Source organism: Conger conger, chromosome 1, assembly GCF_963514075.1.
Source record: "Conger conger chromosome 1, fConCon1.1, whole genome shotgun sequence".
NCBI lineage: Eukaryota > Metazoa > Chordata > Actinopteri > Anguilliformes > Congridae > Conger > Conger conger.
Window position 1 is genome coordinate 83,882,870 of NC_083760.1, and position 18,285 is coordinate 83,901,154.

The window sequence follows — 18,285 nt, forward strand, 5'->3', positions numbered from 1 at the left end:
TATGAATAATTGTACGATATTTCATTTACTATGATTGTGCTTATAACCAGGTAGGCTAGACGAGGTAGGCTAATTATTATTTATTTTTGGCCTGTAGGGGACGTTCTTAATCTCAAGAACTAAAAATACAGTTTTTGGTTAAATATTTTCACCGCAACATGTTTTTGCCATCCGAGACAGTTGTATTATATATATAATAATAATAATAAAGAAAATATTTAAACTTTTTTCTGTTATACGTGTTTTTCTTTAATTTGTGTGTATCTGTATGCATGTATTCATTTAAAGATGAGGAAAACAATAAATAAAAAAACAGGTTTCTCCGTCAGCCGATCTGAAATGTAGAGTAAAGACATGTATTCACACATAGAGGGCAGCGTGACACAAAATATTGTATTTACTGAACTTGTAGGCCTATTGGTTAGTTTCATTTTAAGGCTACTTTCAGTTCCGACTGCGAGGGATAAGAGCTCGATAGGTTTCAACGCTTTTCCAACACCCAGGTAAGCAAAGTCTTATTTTATAACTCAATAGTCGATACATTGGACGGCATTGTGGAGGAAATTAGTGATTATATTTCCATTGGGCGACTCTGATGTGGTTCGTGAACCATGTCAACTGTAGGCTAGTTGACATAAATATTAATTCGTTCCTTTCGCTTAGCAGATTTAAATACTTTTTTATTCTAATCATCTTTTTAATTTATATCCTACGAATCACCGCAGTTAACACAATGTGTCTGTGCTGCACGTGTATTCGTCTTTTGTATGTTTCTGTAAACGGGATTATCATAGGCTACACGATGTTGCGAATAACTTTGTACAAAATATCCTGTCGCTGGACTATTTGGTGGTAAACTCAAGCGATAGCATTTGCTCTCATTTCTGCCTTTCTCACAGAAAAGGTGTAAATAAGTTCTGAAATTATTTATATCTTATGCTAAACAACGTATTACACCCTAGAGTACATTTCTTACTGGCTATAAAGGAAATGAATGCAAACTTCCAAACAAATTAACTGGATACACACAAACACGCATAACAACCTTGATAGGAAGTTTGGAAGTTTGGAAGCTTAAGTTTCCAAAACACATAGGCTGGGATTTGAGAATACCAACATTGTCCTCAGCTTTAATAACTCTTATATTCAAAAACAGTTTCAGCTATCACTATAACTAGTGTAATGTTTGTGCTTACTTGTTCGTCAACTAATAGCAAATATTGATTGAATAGGATACAGTGCAGCTTGTTAAATGTGACAAACCAGCAAACACTGGACACGGTTGAGGTTACATAATGTTCTATTGTACTATTACTATTACCTGTACTTGATTACTATTTACACAGCACCCGAAAATGATATGCAGATATACCTTAGGCGCAGGTTGTAATACAAATCTGCTAACACTATGAATTTGTTTTGTAAAACCCCACGCTAACCCAACGACGGAATTTAGCGAGGGCTGAAGGTATCGGCGTGCTTGTCCTTCTGGTGTTGCTGAAAGAATACTAATTAGGTTAAAAATTAGTGGCCCCTATGCGGAGATTCTAGATCAGCCAATAAATAAACCATGATACAAAGGCAGTAGTACCACTCTGCCTTCCGCTCTTCACTGGTCCGGGCTGACCAAGAATCTCCACAATAGGGCCAATACATTCACCTTCGTTTATCTGACTCCATTTGAATAATAATTGAGATTAGTTGTCCACATTTGGTAGATGTCGTATTTATAATTTTGACTTGATCGCTATAGGAATCCTGTACTGAGATTTACTCATCCCTACTCCCCAGCTAGACCACTGCGGTCTGCCAGCTCTGGTCGCCTTATGATTCCCTCTCTACGTGCACCTGGCGGTCGAGCTGCACGTTCACGCCTGTTTTCCATTATGGTTCCTCAGTGGTGGAATGACTTGCCTACCACTGTCAGGACCGCAGAATCCCTCCCCCTATTTCGACGCAGACTCAAAACACACCTTTTCAAACTCTACCTTAGTCCTCCCTCCTGATTTCCCCCGCCCCTCCTTTCTGATATCCCTATCCTTGTCTAACCCCCCCCCCCCCCCCCAAAAAAAAATAAAAAAAATAATAATAATAATAAAATAAAAAAAATTGCACTTATGATGACGACTATATGTTTAGAACAGCACTCCATGTGTATTTTTCCTAGTTCTGGATGTGATGCTTTGACTTGTGGTAGAACCTATGCATTTGTAAGTCGTTTTGGATTAAAAGCGTCTGCCAAATGACAAAAATATAAATGTAATGTAAATGAACAATCCTCTGCTGGTACCGCCGCATGTCACATTGCGCGTTATGTGCACGTCTGACGAACTGACTAGATATCTATAGTCATTACAGAGGTCGCAGGAATAGCTACTCTTGGGTATATCGGTTTACAGCCTAGGGACCCAAGCAGACCAACCTAGCTACGGCTGTGCTCGACATGAATGAACTACCACGCGGAGGCGAGGGATTTACCATCATAGGTCTACGGGTGCTATACGCCGTGACACATTAAGCGTAGATATTCATCCTCCCTAGACCAGTTTGAGGGGGTAAACCAAGCATTCCCTGTATAACATTGAGTGTCAGTAAGCGAAACCACACAGATCAAGTTTTAAGAATTTATTTTACCAGGCAGGTTACATACGTAATTACACACTAGTTCCAAATACAATACAAAAACATTAGAAGGAAACCAAATTACGGAGTCTTAAAAGTCATACCTTGTAAATAAAAGCTACATACGGGAGTCTGGCTACAGACACCCTGTACATAGAAATTACGTGCACGGTGTGCACGGGAGTCTGATTGCATTCTCCCAGATTGCTTAGTTTACTGTCCTTAAATCCGAAATCTGGCCTTTGATGTTAACCCTAAAAATGGGTCACCCATCTGGAATTTGGAGCCACGCCTCCCCAGGAAACGCAGGGGGGTTGAGGCACATGGCTTTCACTGGGGCAGAGCTCCACACAGTTGCTCCCTGGTTCCTGGTTGGTTATGATGTCCAGGGTTTGCTGTTGCAGAAATAAAACCATTGCACCAGTCGCACTGAAACAATCAGAATAATACCAAACATGAATATTATCTAAACTGACTTTGTCATGAAACATCCGATGCTTTATGCATACTTCCAGGGAAACTGAGGAATGAGGGAGATGTGAGAGGGAGGGTGTAAGGAAGGGGGGTCGAAGGGAATAATGGGCCCAACAGGCCGTGCTCTCTGAAACCTTCCCGTGCCGTAAAGGATGTTTCCCCTCTCGTAACAAGTTTCACGGCTGGAGGCCTGAGTAAACCCTGGGACACGAGAGCTTCTCAAGAAAACCGATGCCTGAGTCTTTCCCCACATGCCCGTATGGGTGCGGAGACGGTGGGGGTTAATGGTGTATGCTCCTGGGGTTAAATTACTTTACAGCCACATAGTGCCACAGTACCAGGGGAAGCCAGCAAGCTGACCAGCGCCCTGAGTGACACAATGCCAGATTTGAATCATTTCCGCCTTTAAACAACATAACAACATTAGTCACCACACAAAATAAGAACCGTAAATTAACCGCTAATAATTTCTAATCATTTTCTCTTATGCCACATTTTGGGGTGCCACAGAAATTATTTACAGAGTCCCTTGGGCCTGACCGCTGCTCTAGAGACTGTTGTGTGTGTGAAAATCCCAGGAGATCAGCAGTTTCTGAAATACACAGACCACCCCCGCCTGGCACTAACAATCTGGTCAAAGTCACTTAGATCACATTTCTTCCCCATTCTGATGTTTGGCCTGAACAATAACTCTTAACCATGTTCACATGCTTTTATGCATTGCGTTACTGCCACACGATTGGCAGACTCGATATTAAGGAGTTGGTGTATAGGTCAACATACTGTAATAAAGTGGTCACTGAGTGTATACAGTGCATCCGGAAAGTATTCACAGCGCTTCACTTTTTCCACATTTTGTTATGTTACAGCCTTATTCCAAAATTGATGAAATTCATTTTTTTCCTCAAAATTCTACACACAATACCCCATAATGACAATGTGAAAAAGTTATTTTTTATTTTTTTTTATGTCCTTGAGTGACCCAGCCAGAGCCCAGACTTGAATCCAGTTGAACATCTCTGGAGAGATCTGAAAATGGCTGTACACCGATGCTCCCTATCCAACCTGATGGAGCTTGAGAGGTGCTGCAAAGAGGAATGGGCAAAACTGCCCAAAGACAGGTGTGCCAAGCTTGTGGCATCATATTCAAAAAGACTTGAGGCTGTAATTGCTGCCAAAGGTGCATCAACAAAGTATTGAGCAAAGGCTGTGAATACTTATGTACATGTGATTTCTTAGCTTTTTATTTTTCATAAATTAGCAAAAATTTCTAAAACTTCTTTCATGTTGTCAATATGGGGTGTTGTTTGTAGAATTTTGAGGAATTTTTTTTTTTTTAATCCATTTTGGAATAAGGCTGTAACATAACAAAATGTGGGAAAAGTGAAGCGCTGTGAATACTTTCCGGATGCACTGTATGTTCAGAAACAAGGATATTTTTAACTGTTCAAATGGTGTCCTAAAAAAACTTGATAAGTGGATATTAATGTTGGATATGGAAGTATAGAGTTATGTAAATAAATACATAAATAGTAAATAGTTGAATACAGAATACTTAATAAGCACATATCAACCTCTAACCAACATTACAAAAACAGGCTGTAAATCAGAAATAATCATTTAGTCTTATCTAACGCTTTGAGCGGTCAAGGGAACTCAAGGGGGAGGTTAATGGACAGGCAAAGCTCACCCATCTGGACTCATTGAAATATATAAGAGAGTAAAACGCACACACACAAGAACATGCAACTCCTCGTGGTCCTTGGGAAGTTTAGTGCCTGGACCCCATGGAAGGTCTGCAAATTTTGTAGCAGTAATGACATACTTTCAGCCATAATAAGGATATTTTCCACCCTTCACATGTTACCGAAAACAGTTCTACTTCTTGCCATTTCAATTCTACAGACATGCAGACATTGGAATCCATACTTTAGCTCTGGCCTTATCCTTCTCTGCATCGGCCTCTGTGTGTGCCTTACTCACAGCAAGTATGTGTGTGCGCGTGCGTGAGTGTGTACTCTGTATGAAAGAATCAAGTAGCGTGTCTGCATTTGTCACTGCGCTGGATTAAATTAACGATTCACAGAATATGCAATTTTCTTTTTCCTTTGGCAATTGAATTTTCCCGCTAAATGTGCTTGTGAAGAAAACAATTACATTCCCCTGCGGAATGAATGCTTCCGTCTCCAGCGCTATAGATCTGAACCTGTGGCAATGTGTTTCTAGTGCTTCATTAAGGGGGTAGAGAGCAACGATGGCAAGGCTTCAGACAATCAGCGAGGGGGAGATCCAGCAGATGAGCAGTGTGCTGCAGTCACGAGTGGTGACGGAGGTGGTGGCACAGGTGCAAAGCATGCTGGGACAACGGCAGTCCTCCACACTGGACATCGCGGTTACGGGGGAGTCAGGCTCAGGGAAGTCCACCTTCATCAACGCCTTCAGAGGCATCGCTGATGATGATGACCCCAGGGCGGCAAAGACCGGTGTGACAGAAACTACCCAGGAGATCATAGCATACGACCACCCCACTGCGCCTACCGTCCGTTTGTGGGACTTGCCGGGCATCGGGACGCCCACTTTCCAACCTCAGCGTTATCTGGAGGACGTGGGGCTGACCAAGTACGACTTCTTCATCATCGTGGCGTCAGAGCGCTTCAGGGAGTGTCATGTGACACTGGCCAGCTGCGTGGCGCAGGCAGGGAAGAAGTTCTACTTTGTGCGCAACAAGGTGGACAACGACCTGGAGGCCTCCGCCCGGAGGAGGGGGCGTATGGGCTTGAGCGAAGAGGCCGTTTTGAGGGAGATACGAGACGACTGTAAGGCTGGCTTGCAGAGGACCGGGGCGGGGCAGCCCCAGGTCTTCCTGCTCTCCTGCTTCCAGCCGCAGAGCTTTGACTTTGCCCTGCTGCACGAGACCCTGGAGAGGGAGCTGGAGGATCATAAGAGGCACATCTTCCTGCTGGCGCTGCCCAACCTCACCGCTGCCTTGCTGGAGAGGAAGCAGCAGGCGCTGGCCGGGAGCGTGTGGCAGACGGCGATGGCGGCTTGTCTGAGTGCTGCGACACCAGGGGGGCGCTGTTCACAGCAGCGTGCCCATGCTTATGAGCACCCTGCAGTCCTTCCAGCGTAGCTTCGGCTTGGACACCAACTCCCTGCTCCGGTTGGCCAACATGACGGGAAAATCCTATCAGGTAACCATAGCTCAAAGCTCGATCCTCTTCTTTACTCATTTATTTCTCCCTTTATATAACCAGGTGAGTCTCTTTTACAAGGGAGCAGTGGCCAAGGGAGGAGCAAGCAGAGATTACCACATGAAATTCAATAGAATACAAAAGCACAACACAATTACACATTAATTACACAATTACATGACTCTTATTCATGCCATTGACTCTAAAACATGGCAAAACCCAGCTATGCATTTATTGTTTGGATACAGTATTTCCCTGAAGTCTATTGTTGTCTACTACTACTTCTTGCTTTTATTTCTTGCTCCTTCCTGCTAAAATGTCATTTGTTACGGCACTTGTAGCTTGTAGCATCCTGTTATTTAGTTTGAACACCAAAAGACCCGAACTCTGATCATTTGTAATGTGTATTTCCCATTTCCCCCCAATTTCATGAGCATGGAACATAGCTCATTACCTGCGGTGTTTATTTTATACGGTGTTCACTGTGTCTTTTGCTTATTGTTTCCCGTCTCCTCCACCGACGGCACCTCTGACTGCACTCTCACCCTTCTGCAGGAGCTCTACGGAGAGGTGCGCTCCACCTCCGGCAGGGAGCTCTCAATGCAGACTGTGGAGGGCATGCTGTCCCAGGTGGCATTGGGCCAGCAGGTCCTGTCGGGTCTGCTGGAGAGTCGGATCCCGGTGCTGGGCAACATCATCTCAGGGGGCGTCTCCTTCATGGCCTCGTACAGCCTACTGAAGTCTGCCATCAAGGACCTGCGTGAGGACGCCGAGAGAGTGATGCACAGAGCTCTGGTTGGGGCAGACGACACCCGAGAGGACGTTCCGGATCCAGGATATTTTTATGCGGACTAAGGGAGCCAAATGTGACCCCGGGGATTTGGCTGGGTGATGCTGGGAGGGGAAACCTACAGAGGACTATGTATTAAAACTGCTAATGGCATGCGGATTGAATTAGCCCTGCACATTGTTGTACAGCAATAAATGATCATGAACACAGACATTTTCCAGCGTCGACTTTGTCTTTGGTCATCCGGCATTTGATGTCACTGAGGCAGTTAAAAAGTGTTTTCAAAGAGACTTTTGTTGTTTGGCTTCAGTGTTACATGCTGTACATACAGTAGTACATGTAGTCCAACCACTTTCACTGGTCTTTTCTTTTCTGACTGGCCCGTGGAACCAGTTCTGTCAGCAAAGGGTCAAAGCAAGAATGTGGCTTTTGTATCTGTTTCCTCTTGTGATGTCATTGTGGATAGGGCTGTCAGACTACTGGAGTAGGGAAAAAACTTTTCTTAATTGTAAAAAAAAAAAAGGAAAAAAGATCAATACAAGTACAATAGTGCTAAGACAGGCTGCCGAACTGAAACTGAACTGTTTAGTCTCCAAAAGCCAGAGAAAAGAGGTGGGTCTTCAGATGGGATTTAAGTGTTGGAATAGTGGAGGCAGTTCTGACATGGAGTGACAGAGCGTTCCACAGCTTCGGGGCAGCCACTGAAAAGTTTAAGCCACAAACGTGGAACTGATGAGAGTAGTTGGGTAGAGGATCTGAGCAATCTGGAGCTGGAGCATATAAAGTGCTCACTGAGTGTATAAGAATAAAAACAACAAGACTCTCAATGCCAGTGCGTAGGCTAGTATGGAATGATAATGAATTATTTCACTTTGGCAATGAGGTTCAAACCGATCTTTCATTACTTTATGAAACAAATATTTTCAGGAAATCTAACGGTCAAACGCATCAATCCGGTGCACTTTGGAAGGCTTCACATTCGGGATACAGATAGCTTTACTCATTGTTCCTGGAAATACTATTTAAACCATTGTAACCTTATTCTGGGGGTGTCCCCTGTCACCAGGAAGCAGGGAGAACAGGGGGCAGAGCACACCACAGACGTTAGACACTAGGGTAGAAAGCTTCAGCAGAAGCCTAAAAATCACAAACTGCACCTATCTTTATCCTTGCTTCAGTAAAATCTATTCCACTACATTTATAAAAAATGTATCAGAAATGTAACATTTGATTACATCAGAAATGTAAGTGCATCATTCTGACCAGGTGTTTAGTATCGCTGCGGACTTTCCTCTAGACGCAGTAACGTTGATTTTTAAGTTGCTCATTTGAACAGCAAGGATTAGGGCTTGAGCCAGTTTGTTTGTCTATTACCTGTTAATCACTTCTACTGGTTGCATACCTGTAGAGTGATTGAACATTTGTCTTAAATAGCTTAAATAGCTGTGGAATTTATCAGTAGATTAACTTTGATTTGATATTGCTTGTGAGCAATTGTAGGCGATTTAAATAGGCATGCTCAGACACTAGCGTCGCTCTGTCCCAGTTTGTGATGTTATGTTTCACCCCATCCCAGTCTGCTCTCTCCCTCGAAGACCCCCCCTGCGACGTGGGCCTCCACGGCGTCGGAACCCCTCGAACCTCAGCTACCCCCCGCTGACCCCCTGTGAGGACTTTGCTGTCACAGGGGGACTATGGAACTGCCAGTCTGCCACTCGGAAGGCTGACTTCATCCCTGCCTATGCCTCCCTCCAGTCCCTGCAATTCCTTGCCCTCACGGAGACCTGGATCACACCTGACAACTCCGCCACTCCCGCTGCCCTCTCATCCTCCTTCTCCTTCTCACACACTCCCCGGCCTTCCGGCCGTGGCGGTGGTACTGGTCTTTTAATTTCCCCCTCATGGAAATTCTCTGTTCTCCCCCTCTCTGACCTGTCCATATCCACTTTTGAATTCCATTCTGTTGCAGTATCCTACCCTACTAACCTTTTCAATGCAGTTATCTACCATCCTCCAGGGCCCCTGGGAAACTTCCTTGATGAGCTAGACACCCTTCTCAGCTCCTTCCCTGAGGATGGCACCCCACTGATTCTCCTTGGAGACTTCAACATCCACCTAGAAGCCTCCCAGGCTGCTGCCTTCCTACCGCTAATCCACTCCTCCGGCCTCTCCCTGCAACACTCTCCTCCAACCCACAAGGCGGGCAATGTCCTAGACCTTGTCTTTGTGAGGAACTGCTCATGCTCTGATTTCATGGTTACCCCTCTGCATACATCTGATCACCACTTCATCTCATTCTCCCTCCCTCTTCCTCCCCATCCTCCTCCCCCTCCCCCCACCCACACTTCCTCAGCCCGCCGTAACCTCCACTCTCTCTCACCTTCTTCCTTTGCCAGCACCGTCACCGCCTCACTCCCCCCTCTCGAATCCTTCTTCAAACTCCCCACTAACTCTGCATCTGCTACCCTCCTTTCATCTCTCTCCTCCGCCTTTGACTCTCTCTGTCCCCCTGTCTCAAAGCCACCTCGCACATCCCCTCCCAGTCCTTGGATATCTGACACCCTCCGTACCTCCAGGGCCAGCCTCCGCGCAGCGGAGAGGAAGTGGGGGAAATCCAGAGACGCTTCAGACCTCACGACTTACCAGTCTCTCCTGGCGGCATTCTCTTCCGCTGTCACTGCCGCCAAAGCAAAATACTATCAAACACAAATTCAGAACTCTGGTTCTAACACCCGGAAACTTTTCTCTATTTTCTCCTCTCTCCTCAACGCACCGCCTCCTCCTCCTCAGTCCTCCTTCGCTGCTGATGACTTTGCTGATTTCTTCAATGAGAAGGTCACAGTCATCCGCAGATCCTTTACAACCACCGCCCCCCTCACTGTGCCCTTCCCCCCCTCTAGGCCCATCCCTTCCTTTTCCACTTTCTCCCCCCTTACAGACTCTGATGTTTCTCAACTCCTACTCTGCCACCGCCCTACAACCTGTGCCCTTGACCTTATCCCCTCTTCTCTTCTCCAGACTATCACACCAGACATTCTCCCATTTGTCACCTCCCTTATCAACTCCTCCCTCTCTTCCGGCTGTTTTCCAGCATCCTTCAAGAGGGCCCACATCACTCCTCTGCTAAAAAAGCCTGCTCTGGATCCCTCCATCATCCAGAACTACCGCCCGGTATCTCTTCTTCCTTTCCTTTCTAAAACTATAGAACGAGCTGCTTCTACTCAACTTTCTTCTTTCTTTTCTAACAACAACCTGCTAGACCCCCATCAGTCTGGCTTCAGATCAGGCCACTCGACAGAGACTGCGCTCCTCTCCGTCAGTGAGTCACTCCATGCCGCACAAGCAGCCTCCTTCTCCTCTGTCCTCATTCTTCTAGATCTCTCTGCTGCCTTCGACACTGTGGATCACCCCATCCTCCTGTCTGCACTGTCAGCAACGGGCATCTGTGGCACAGCCCTGGACTGGATTGAGTCCTGCCTCTCTGGTCGCTCCTTCCAGGTTGCCTGGGCTGGTTCGGTATCGACACCTCGGCCCCTCGCCAGAGGAGTTCCCCAGGGTTCAGTCCGCTTCTTTTTTGTCTTTACACTCGCTCCCTTGGCCCTGTGATCACTGCACATGGGCTATCCTACCACTGCTACGCGGACGATACCCAACTCTTCGTCTCGTTCCCGCCGTCTGATACACAGGTTTCAGCCCGTATCTCTGCTTGCCTGAGGGACATCCAGAGCTGGATGGACAACCACCATCTAAAGCTCAACGCAGGCAAGACTGAAATGATATTCATCCCTGCTAATACCTCTCCCAATCTGGATCTCTCCATTTCCCTCGGGGATACCACACTCACGCCATCACCCAGTGCAAGGAACCTCGGCGTGGTGATGGACAGCAGACTGTCCCTTTCCGAGAACATTGCGGCGGTGACCCGGTCTTGCAGGTTCTTCCTATACAACATACGGAGAATCCGCCCCTTTCTCACCCCCTACTCGACCCAGCTCCTGGTCCAGGCGATGGTTCTGTCCCGCCTGGACTACTGCAATTCCCTCTTGGCTGGCCTCCCAGCGTCCGCCATCAGACCCCTCCAACTCATCCAGAATGCAGCAGCTCGTCTGGTCTTCAACCAAATACTCACACGTCACCCCCCTGCTTACTTCCCTCCACTGGCTGCCTGTCATGGCTCGCATCAAATTCAAAACATTGGTGCTAGCCTTCCAAGCAGTTAAAGGGTCTTCCCCAGCTTATCTACTAAAAATCATCAGACCCTACACCCCTGCCAGACCTCTTCGTTCAGCCTCCACAGGCCGCTTGGCACCTCCCCCTCTCCGAACCTCCACCTCACGCTCACGACTACTGTCTGTTCTGGCTCCACTGTGGTGGACCGAACTCCCCGTTGAGGTCAGAACTGTAGAATCTCTCCCCACCTTCAAGCGCAAGCTGAAGACACACCTCTTCAAGCAGCACCTCTCCCCATCCCTCCCTACCTCCCTGTGAACCTTAATTGTTGTCTCTGTGACTTGCTTTGTGTATCGGTATTTTTAGTTGGCTAGGTAAGCTGTGTTTGGATAATTAACTTTGGTCACTTTTGCTCTGTTTGTTTGTTTGTTTGTTCCAAAAAAAATAAAATAAAAAAATAAAAATTGGCCCTCGTCCTTATCTTTGTTGTACAGGTAGCAGTTGAAATTGTACTTCCCTCTAGGGTCTTTCAGCGAACTTATCCCTGGTTATGGGTATGCACTTTGTTGTACGTCGCTCTGGATAAGAGCGTCTGTCAAATGCCAATAATGTAATGTAATGTAACAGATTGCAAGTACTGATTACTCACTAACACCCTAACTAGCGAATAGGCTAGGTGAATGTGCATTCCAGTGTCTGGTTTACTGATGCGCATATCAATCATTTCTAGGCTGCAGTAACAAGGTACAAGGAAATGCCTTACCTGTTGGTGGTTCGTGTTCCTCCCTGTTTCGGTATGCAAGTTCCTGTTTGACTTCAAGGTATGTTGCAGTTTGCTCTGTTACTTGCAGCCACGTAATGTTGAGAATTTGATGAGAAGCCTGATGAGAATTTTTATTGTAGGTCGCCATAGATGACACGATAGTACACGTGCATAGCCTATTGAGGTATTTATTTTAATCTATCTTCTTTACGGTATGAGTAGGAAAGCATTTAGCTTCCAAGGTAATGTTGTTGTTAAAATGCGCTACAATATTGTGTTTTCCAGAACGCCACACTGCCTGTGCACTAACAAATGTTTTTCTGCCATTACAGGACATTGCTAGCTGCTGTTTTGCTGACATTAGGGGCGTTAGGGGCGTTAGGGGCGACATGGCTCAGGCAGTAAGAGCAGTCGTCTGGCAGTCGGAGGGTTGCCCGTTCGATCCCCTGCCCGGGCTGTGTTGAAGTGTCCCTGAGCAAGACACCTAACCCCCAAATGTGTGTGTATGAATGGGTGAATGAGAAGCATCAATTGTACAGCACTTTGGATAAAGGCGCTATATAAATGCCAACCATTTATTAGAAATTCGTGTGTATCGCGTAGGCTCATTAAAGAGCTGAGGAACGTGGATAGCGGGGCGCCAGTTCTATTAATACGCCGGTAATGGCTACGTGGAGCGTTTGTGTTTTTAAACCTTTTCCCTGGGATTCCATATTTATTTCTAGTTTTAATATTCGTACTATTGACAAACCAACTGTTGATCGAGTTGGGGCTTTGGGGCGGCTTACTGTTTACGTTTGCAGTGCGTGGTTTGGAATCTGGTTTGGCGTGGAGGTCGCTAGGGCGCCATCGAAAGTGGGGCTGTTCTTTTACTGTATGTTGTAGTGTGTGTGTGAGTGTGTGTGTGTGGAAGTAGAACATTTGATTCACCGTGTCCGTATCTCACCGATTTACAGTGCATGTGTATGTCTGCTGGCATCTTCACGAGTGAGTGACCTTTCGGTTCCACTTCCACGGACCCGTACCCACATGCATCCAGTAGTGCCCCTTAGCGGCAGGGAAGACCTGCTCATTTTATAATTTTGGGGATCCTGTGGGTTTTTGTGTGGGTTGTTTGTTTTTACTGTGTTTTTAGGATTGTAATTAATAAACTCTGTCTTATTATTGAATCCACGTCTCTGCTTGTTCATTTAGTTGAACACACCTATGTGGGGATTGATCACCAATCCTCGATTCTGACAAACTATTTCCTTGGGCGTAATTCCCAAGGTGGCGTGATCGAGTGGTGTTATGACAGGTCACATTCATTTCAGATACGATCAGCTGCAGCGTTGTTTGCGTGTAACGGCATCCGGAGAAACCGGCATCATTATTCTGAATAGGGAGCCATAATAGATTATTGCTATTTTAGTATTTGAACAAATAATAATGTCAGCAAATTGCAGTAAATTGTTATAGGCTATTTAAAAAGCAGCAGGGGTATTTTCACCAGGGAATCTTCAACCGGGAGAGAAGACTGTGTGACCATGCACAGGAACTAAAATTGTAGTGAGTGCGGGCATATGCGCGCGAGTTGCTGTGATATAGTAGGACTATTACATTGTGTTACAGGGATCCCGTGAATGTAGTTGCTCTAGATTCTGACAACTATCTGAATTTAAAGAAGTGGGTGCACACGTCAACATTAATGCATATAACCTTCAACATGTGGCCTAGACTAAAGACTGATCTCGATTAATGAACACAACTGGGTTCTCTGCCATAGTGTGAAGGCTACAAGTACGCCTATTGGGTAGTTATAATGTATTATTTCACTTTCGCCATGCGTTTTAATGTGACCCAAATAAGTGCAGTTTCCCCTCGTCACCCATGGTATGCGCTAGAACATAAAAGACGGAAACATGACCTAAAGTGCGTATTGAGTGAACTTAAATCGACAGAAGAGCTGCATTAGGTAAGTTTATCAAATAATTACCCAATTGCAGCCCTGTATTTACAGAGGACCACGTATTTTACATTTTGCAGTTGAAATAAGTGATTGATAATCACACATCAATACCAAAAAGTTAAATGCCATTAGACGTCTGCAAATACCTTCATAGGTATTTTTTTGAAAAATACTGGGCTATTACAAAATGCATAGGCTACAGGACAGTTTGTAAGTATTTAGACATTGGCATTTTTTTGTTGTTATTTTACACGGGCAGACTGGATTTGAAATTCAACATGGAAACGATGTTAAGTGTAGGCTGTCAGTGTTGATATGAGGCCATGTGCATCAATATTGGGAGAACCATGTAGGAATGACAGCCCTTTTTTATACAGAGTTCCCTCATTTAAGGGGACCAAAAGTAATTGGACAATTGGCAGCTCAGTTTTTTCTGGGCTAGCTGTGGGTCATTGTATCATTAGTTCATGCACAAAGCTAAGAAAAGGTAAACGGTTGATTCTCGGTATGGAATTTGCATTTGGAGTTTGTTGCTGTTGTCACTCAACATGACAACCAAATAAGTCAATGCAACTAAAGCACAGGCTTAAAAATCAGTGTATGTACAGTGGGCTCCAGAATTATTAACACCCTTGATAAATATGCAGTTATGGACATACGCTTTATTTCTAACAAGGGTAAAGTAGTGTGCCAACAGTTCCAACATTTGTAAAGTCTTACATTTAAAAAAATGCCCAGAAAACAGGTTTCACAATTATTAGCACCCCTGGTTAAATACTTTGTGCAAACAACCCTGGCAAAGATGACAACCATGAGTATTTTCCTATAATCTGTGATAAGGTTAGAGAACACATTCTGAAGGATTTTTGAACATTCCTCAATGCAGAACCTTTCAGAATCATTTATATCCTTGGGTATAAATGACCACAGGTTTTGATGGGATTTAAGCCTGGGGAATGAGATGGCCATTGCAGAACACATGTTGTTTTCACTTAACAATTTATGTTTGGATTTTGATGTATGTTTGGAGTGATTTCCCGCTGGAAAATCTCCCAAAAACCAAGTCTCAGCTTCCTAGCAGAGACAATCAGATTTTCTCCTGGTACTTGTGCCTCTGGACCACTGGCAGCAATACATCTCCCAAGCATCAATGACCCACATATTTAACAGTAAGTACTGTATGAGGTGGTTCTCTTTCTATGCATTATGCAAACTCCAGTATAAAAATGAGGTAAGAAGCAAGCAAAATCCCTTTGTCAACTATCAGCACAAGAAAATCCAAAGAAGTCAATTCAGAAGCTACAGATGGTAAATTACTTTCACAAGTCGGGTAATGGGTACAAAACATACATAAACGGTTAAACATGACTCAACGGCAAAATGGAATGTACACAAGAAGAAGCAGCTCATATCTACTATCAGATATGGTGTAGGGGAAAATTCACAGAACAAAAGATCTCCCTCCTAAAAGTCAAAATCAGACTCCACCTCAGTGAGCAGGCTGGTTCTTCCAAAACTCTCGACGATGTATGATAAAAGTGTATCAATATATCCATATTAAAGTATGATATATACCCTGTATAGTTTCAAACTGATTAACTGCTAAATTGTGCTAGAATTAGGAGTAACCCATATGTAACCGGAGTTTAATAAAGCAGCCAGCTGGCGACAGCTGCAGACAGTCAAGGACAGGACAGTGGGCAGAGCGAGATATGCCTATACAGCTGGTTTCTCCGGGACTCTTAATGATTCATGCCAGAAGTGTATCTATAGGTAAGTGGCTTATAATCAATATATCACATGTACGCTGCTTGTTATCCAATCAAATGAACCTAGAACATTAATTACAGCTGAGCTTATGAAAACGCAAGAAACCACAGTGAAAACTGTTGAAATGAGAGCAAAGAATGCAACGTACATTTACTCACTTAGAAGAGAATATTAATCAAATGTTTAGTATGTCTGTATATTAGAAAAGAATATTAGAACAGAATATTAATCAAATGTTTAGTATGTCTATATTTTCAATGATTACTGCTGCTTAGTGCATTTTAGAAAAGTGACCCATATGTGGAAAAATACAGAGTGACGTGTATGCTCAGAAAAAACCATGGATGACGTGTGTTTTAGAGGCAGTTTGCGAGGGTGGGGGCGTCCTGAACTTTATAGAGATTTGGCAGAGCATGACTGAACTTTGTACACAGTAGGCAGAGCATGAGGACTTTGGCCGATTTGCCACAATGATGTCTGCACCTGTTGGGGGGGTGGAGTTGTGGGAGGAGTTAAGATAAGAACAGTGTGGGTGATTTGCCACCATGGGGTTTGAGGAGGAGTTGTAGGAGGAGTAACTGTGTATAAAATGGGTGTAAAAATGACAGTCCAGGTCCATGTTTATGAAAAACCTGGTCCAGCTTTATGCACTTGTGCTAAATAAAGTCTGATTTTCCTGAAGAGCTTGCTGCCGTGGTGACAAATTGGAGATTTGGACTCTGTCGTTTCCTAGACATTACAATGGCAGTGGCAGGGTTCCCACAGGTCCTTGAAATCCATGAAAACTTGTGAATTTGAGGGAAAAAAATCCTTGAAAGTTTTTGAAAATAGACATTGGTCATTGAAAGTGCTTGAATATATATATTTTAAATAATGGAAATTCAAGTCATATATAGAAATTTATAAAATTATTTTTACTTAATTTTGTTAGGACTGGAAATAACATTGCGTTACATTCCGCTGTATGTGTCTCCTGCCATCTGTGAATAGCACCACCTGCCTCAGTGCGATGGTCATTGGTCACTAGCTGTGCTTACAAGCAAGAAAAAAAGCTATATCAACCGTCACCTAGTATCATGCCTGGAAGATTTCAAGAAGTTTTGGAGAGTCGTGGCTCACAAATGTCCCGAAGTAGAGCCTGCAGTAAATCAATTAAAGTTCACGAGTCATGCAGCTGAGACATCACACCGGACGGCACTGAGCAAGCTAAAAGCAGGTACATACAGTACCCCTTGTATTCTGGTAATGTTGACATGTAGAAGGGAATAATAACCATTTGCAAGTTACTAACTAGTTACTAATGTTCATACAATAATATATCAGGCACTGGTGCAGTTAACTACTGGGTGAACTCAACGCACGAACAAAAAAACATTTACACGAGCAGCACCGAGGGTCTCCCACATAGAGCCCTGGGCTAACGGAGATTCGGGTAAGCTCTCAGACGAGAGGGGCGAACACTCCAAAACATGTGTCATTAACCTGAGTGTAACACATAACAGATCAGCACTAAGGAAACAAAAAGCATAAGCCCCCCGGGTATGGGGTTCATGCGAATGTAACCGACCTACACCATTCGCCACCAGTTGCGAATAACAACTTAGTACTGCATATCCAATGACATACAGCACGATGATATTCCGTGTGACAAATATGCAATCACAGAGGAAATCAGGAAGGGGGGCAAATATTTTTTCACGACATCATAATTTATTCTTTGTGTTGTTTTTATGCAGCCTTTTTTCTTCATTTTTATTAAGGGTGCCATTCGTTCTGGAGCCCACTATATTAAAAAAGGTACTGTTATTTCTCCTCGGTGAAACCAAAGTGTATAAAAATAGCTTAAATAAAAGCTGAGTGTGCAATTCAGCCGCATACGAATTGTTTCATTACAAAAAAATTGTGGCGTCAAGAAAAACATACTATGTGTACAAATGTGATGGTATTTGTTTCTATGTTCGCTCAAAGATTGACAACAGCATACATGCAGAGAAAAGGAAGAAGGACTTTGACGAGGACAAAACCCTCAGTATAATTCGGGAAGACTGCATGAAAGGTAACGGGTCAATGTGAGATGTTTTGTGCGTCCTCTTCTACAACTTTTCCAGAGGGAACATTTAGATTGTTTAGCTTGTTATATTTTTTGGGATGGTATTACACAGTAAGAAGTTTGCAGCAGCTGAACATTGAAATCTGTCCTCCATTTGTTTGTTTTGTAACAGTACTCTATTTTCTATTTCATAAGGCCTCCTGGAAAATGGAGTGGCATCTCCCACGGTCTTCCTTATCTCCAGCCTTGACCTGCAGCTCTACGACTTCCCAAAGCTGCAGGAGACGATGGAGAAAGAGCTGCCTGAACACAAGCAGCGTGTCCTCCTGCTGTCACTGCCCAACATCACCCTGGACATCAACAAGAAGAAAAAAGAGGCCCTGCAGGCCAACATATGGAAGGTGTCCCTGCTGTCAGGCGCCATGGCAGCCATACCCATCCCAGGTCTGTCTGTGGTGGTGGATGTAGGCATCCTGGTCAAAGAGCTCAGCAGTTATTACCAGGCTT

General features: G+C 44.4%; 2 protein-coding genes across 2 annotated transcripts in view; both read left to right on the forward strand.

Annotated features, from left to right (window-relative positions):
* The first annotated feature begins 426 nt into the window (after positions 1 to 426).
* Positions 427 to 18,285, forward strand: part of LOC133127453 (interferon-inducible GTPase 5-like) — a 48,801-nt gene continuing 30,942 nt past the window's right edge. Inside the window, exon 1 of the mRNA XM_061240371.1 lies at positions 427 to 503. The gene's annotated coding sequence lies outside the window, so the exon portion shown is untranslated. The remainder of the gene's footprint in view (positions 504 to 18,285) is intronic.
* On the forward strand, positions 5,351 to 7,142 carry LOC133137532 (interferon-inducible GTPase 5-like). The gene is made up of 3 exons (XM_061255893.1): positions 5,351 to 6,118; positions 6,165 to 6,287; positions 6,843 to 7,142. Exons 1-3 carry the CDS (start codon positions 5,351 to 5,353, stop codon positions 7,140 to 7,142), a joined length of 1,191 nt encoding a protein of 396 aa, XP_061111877.1.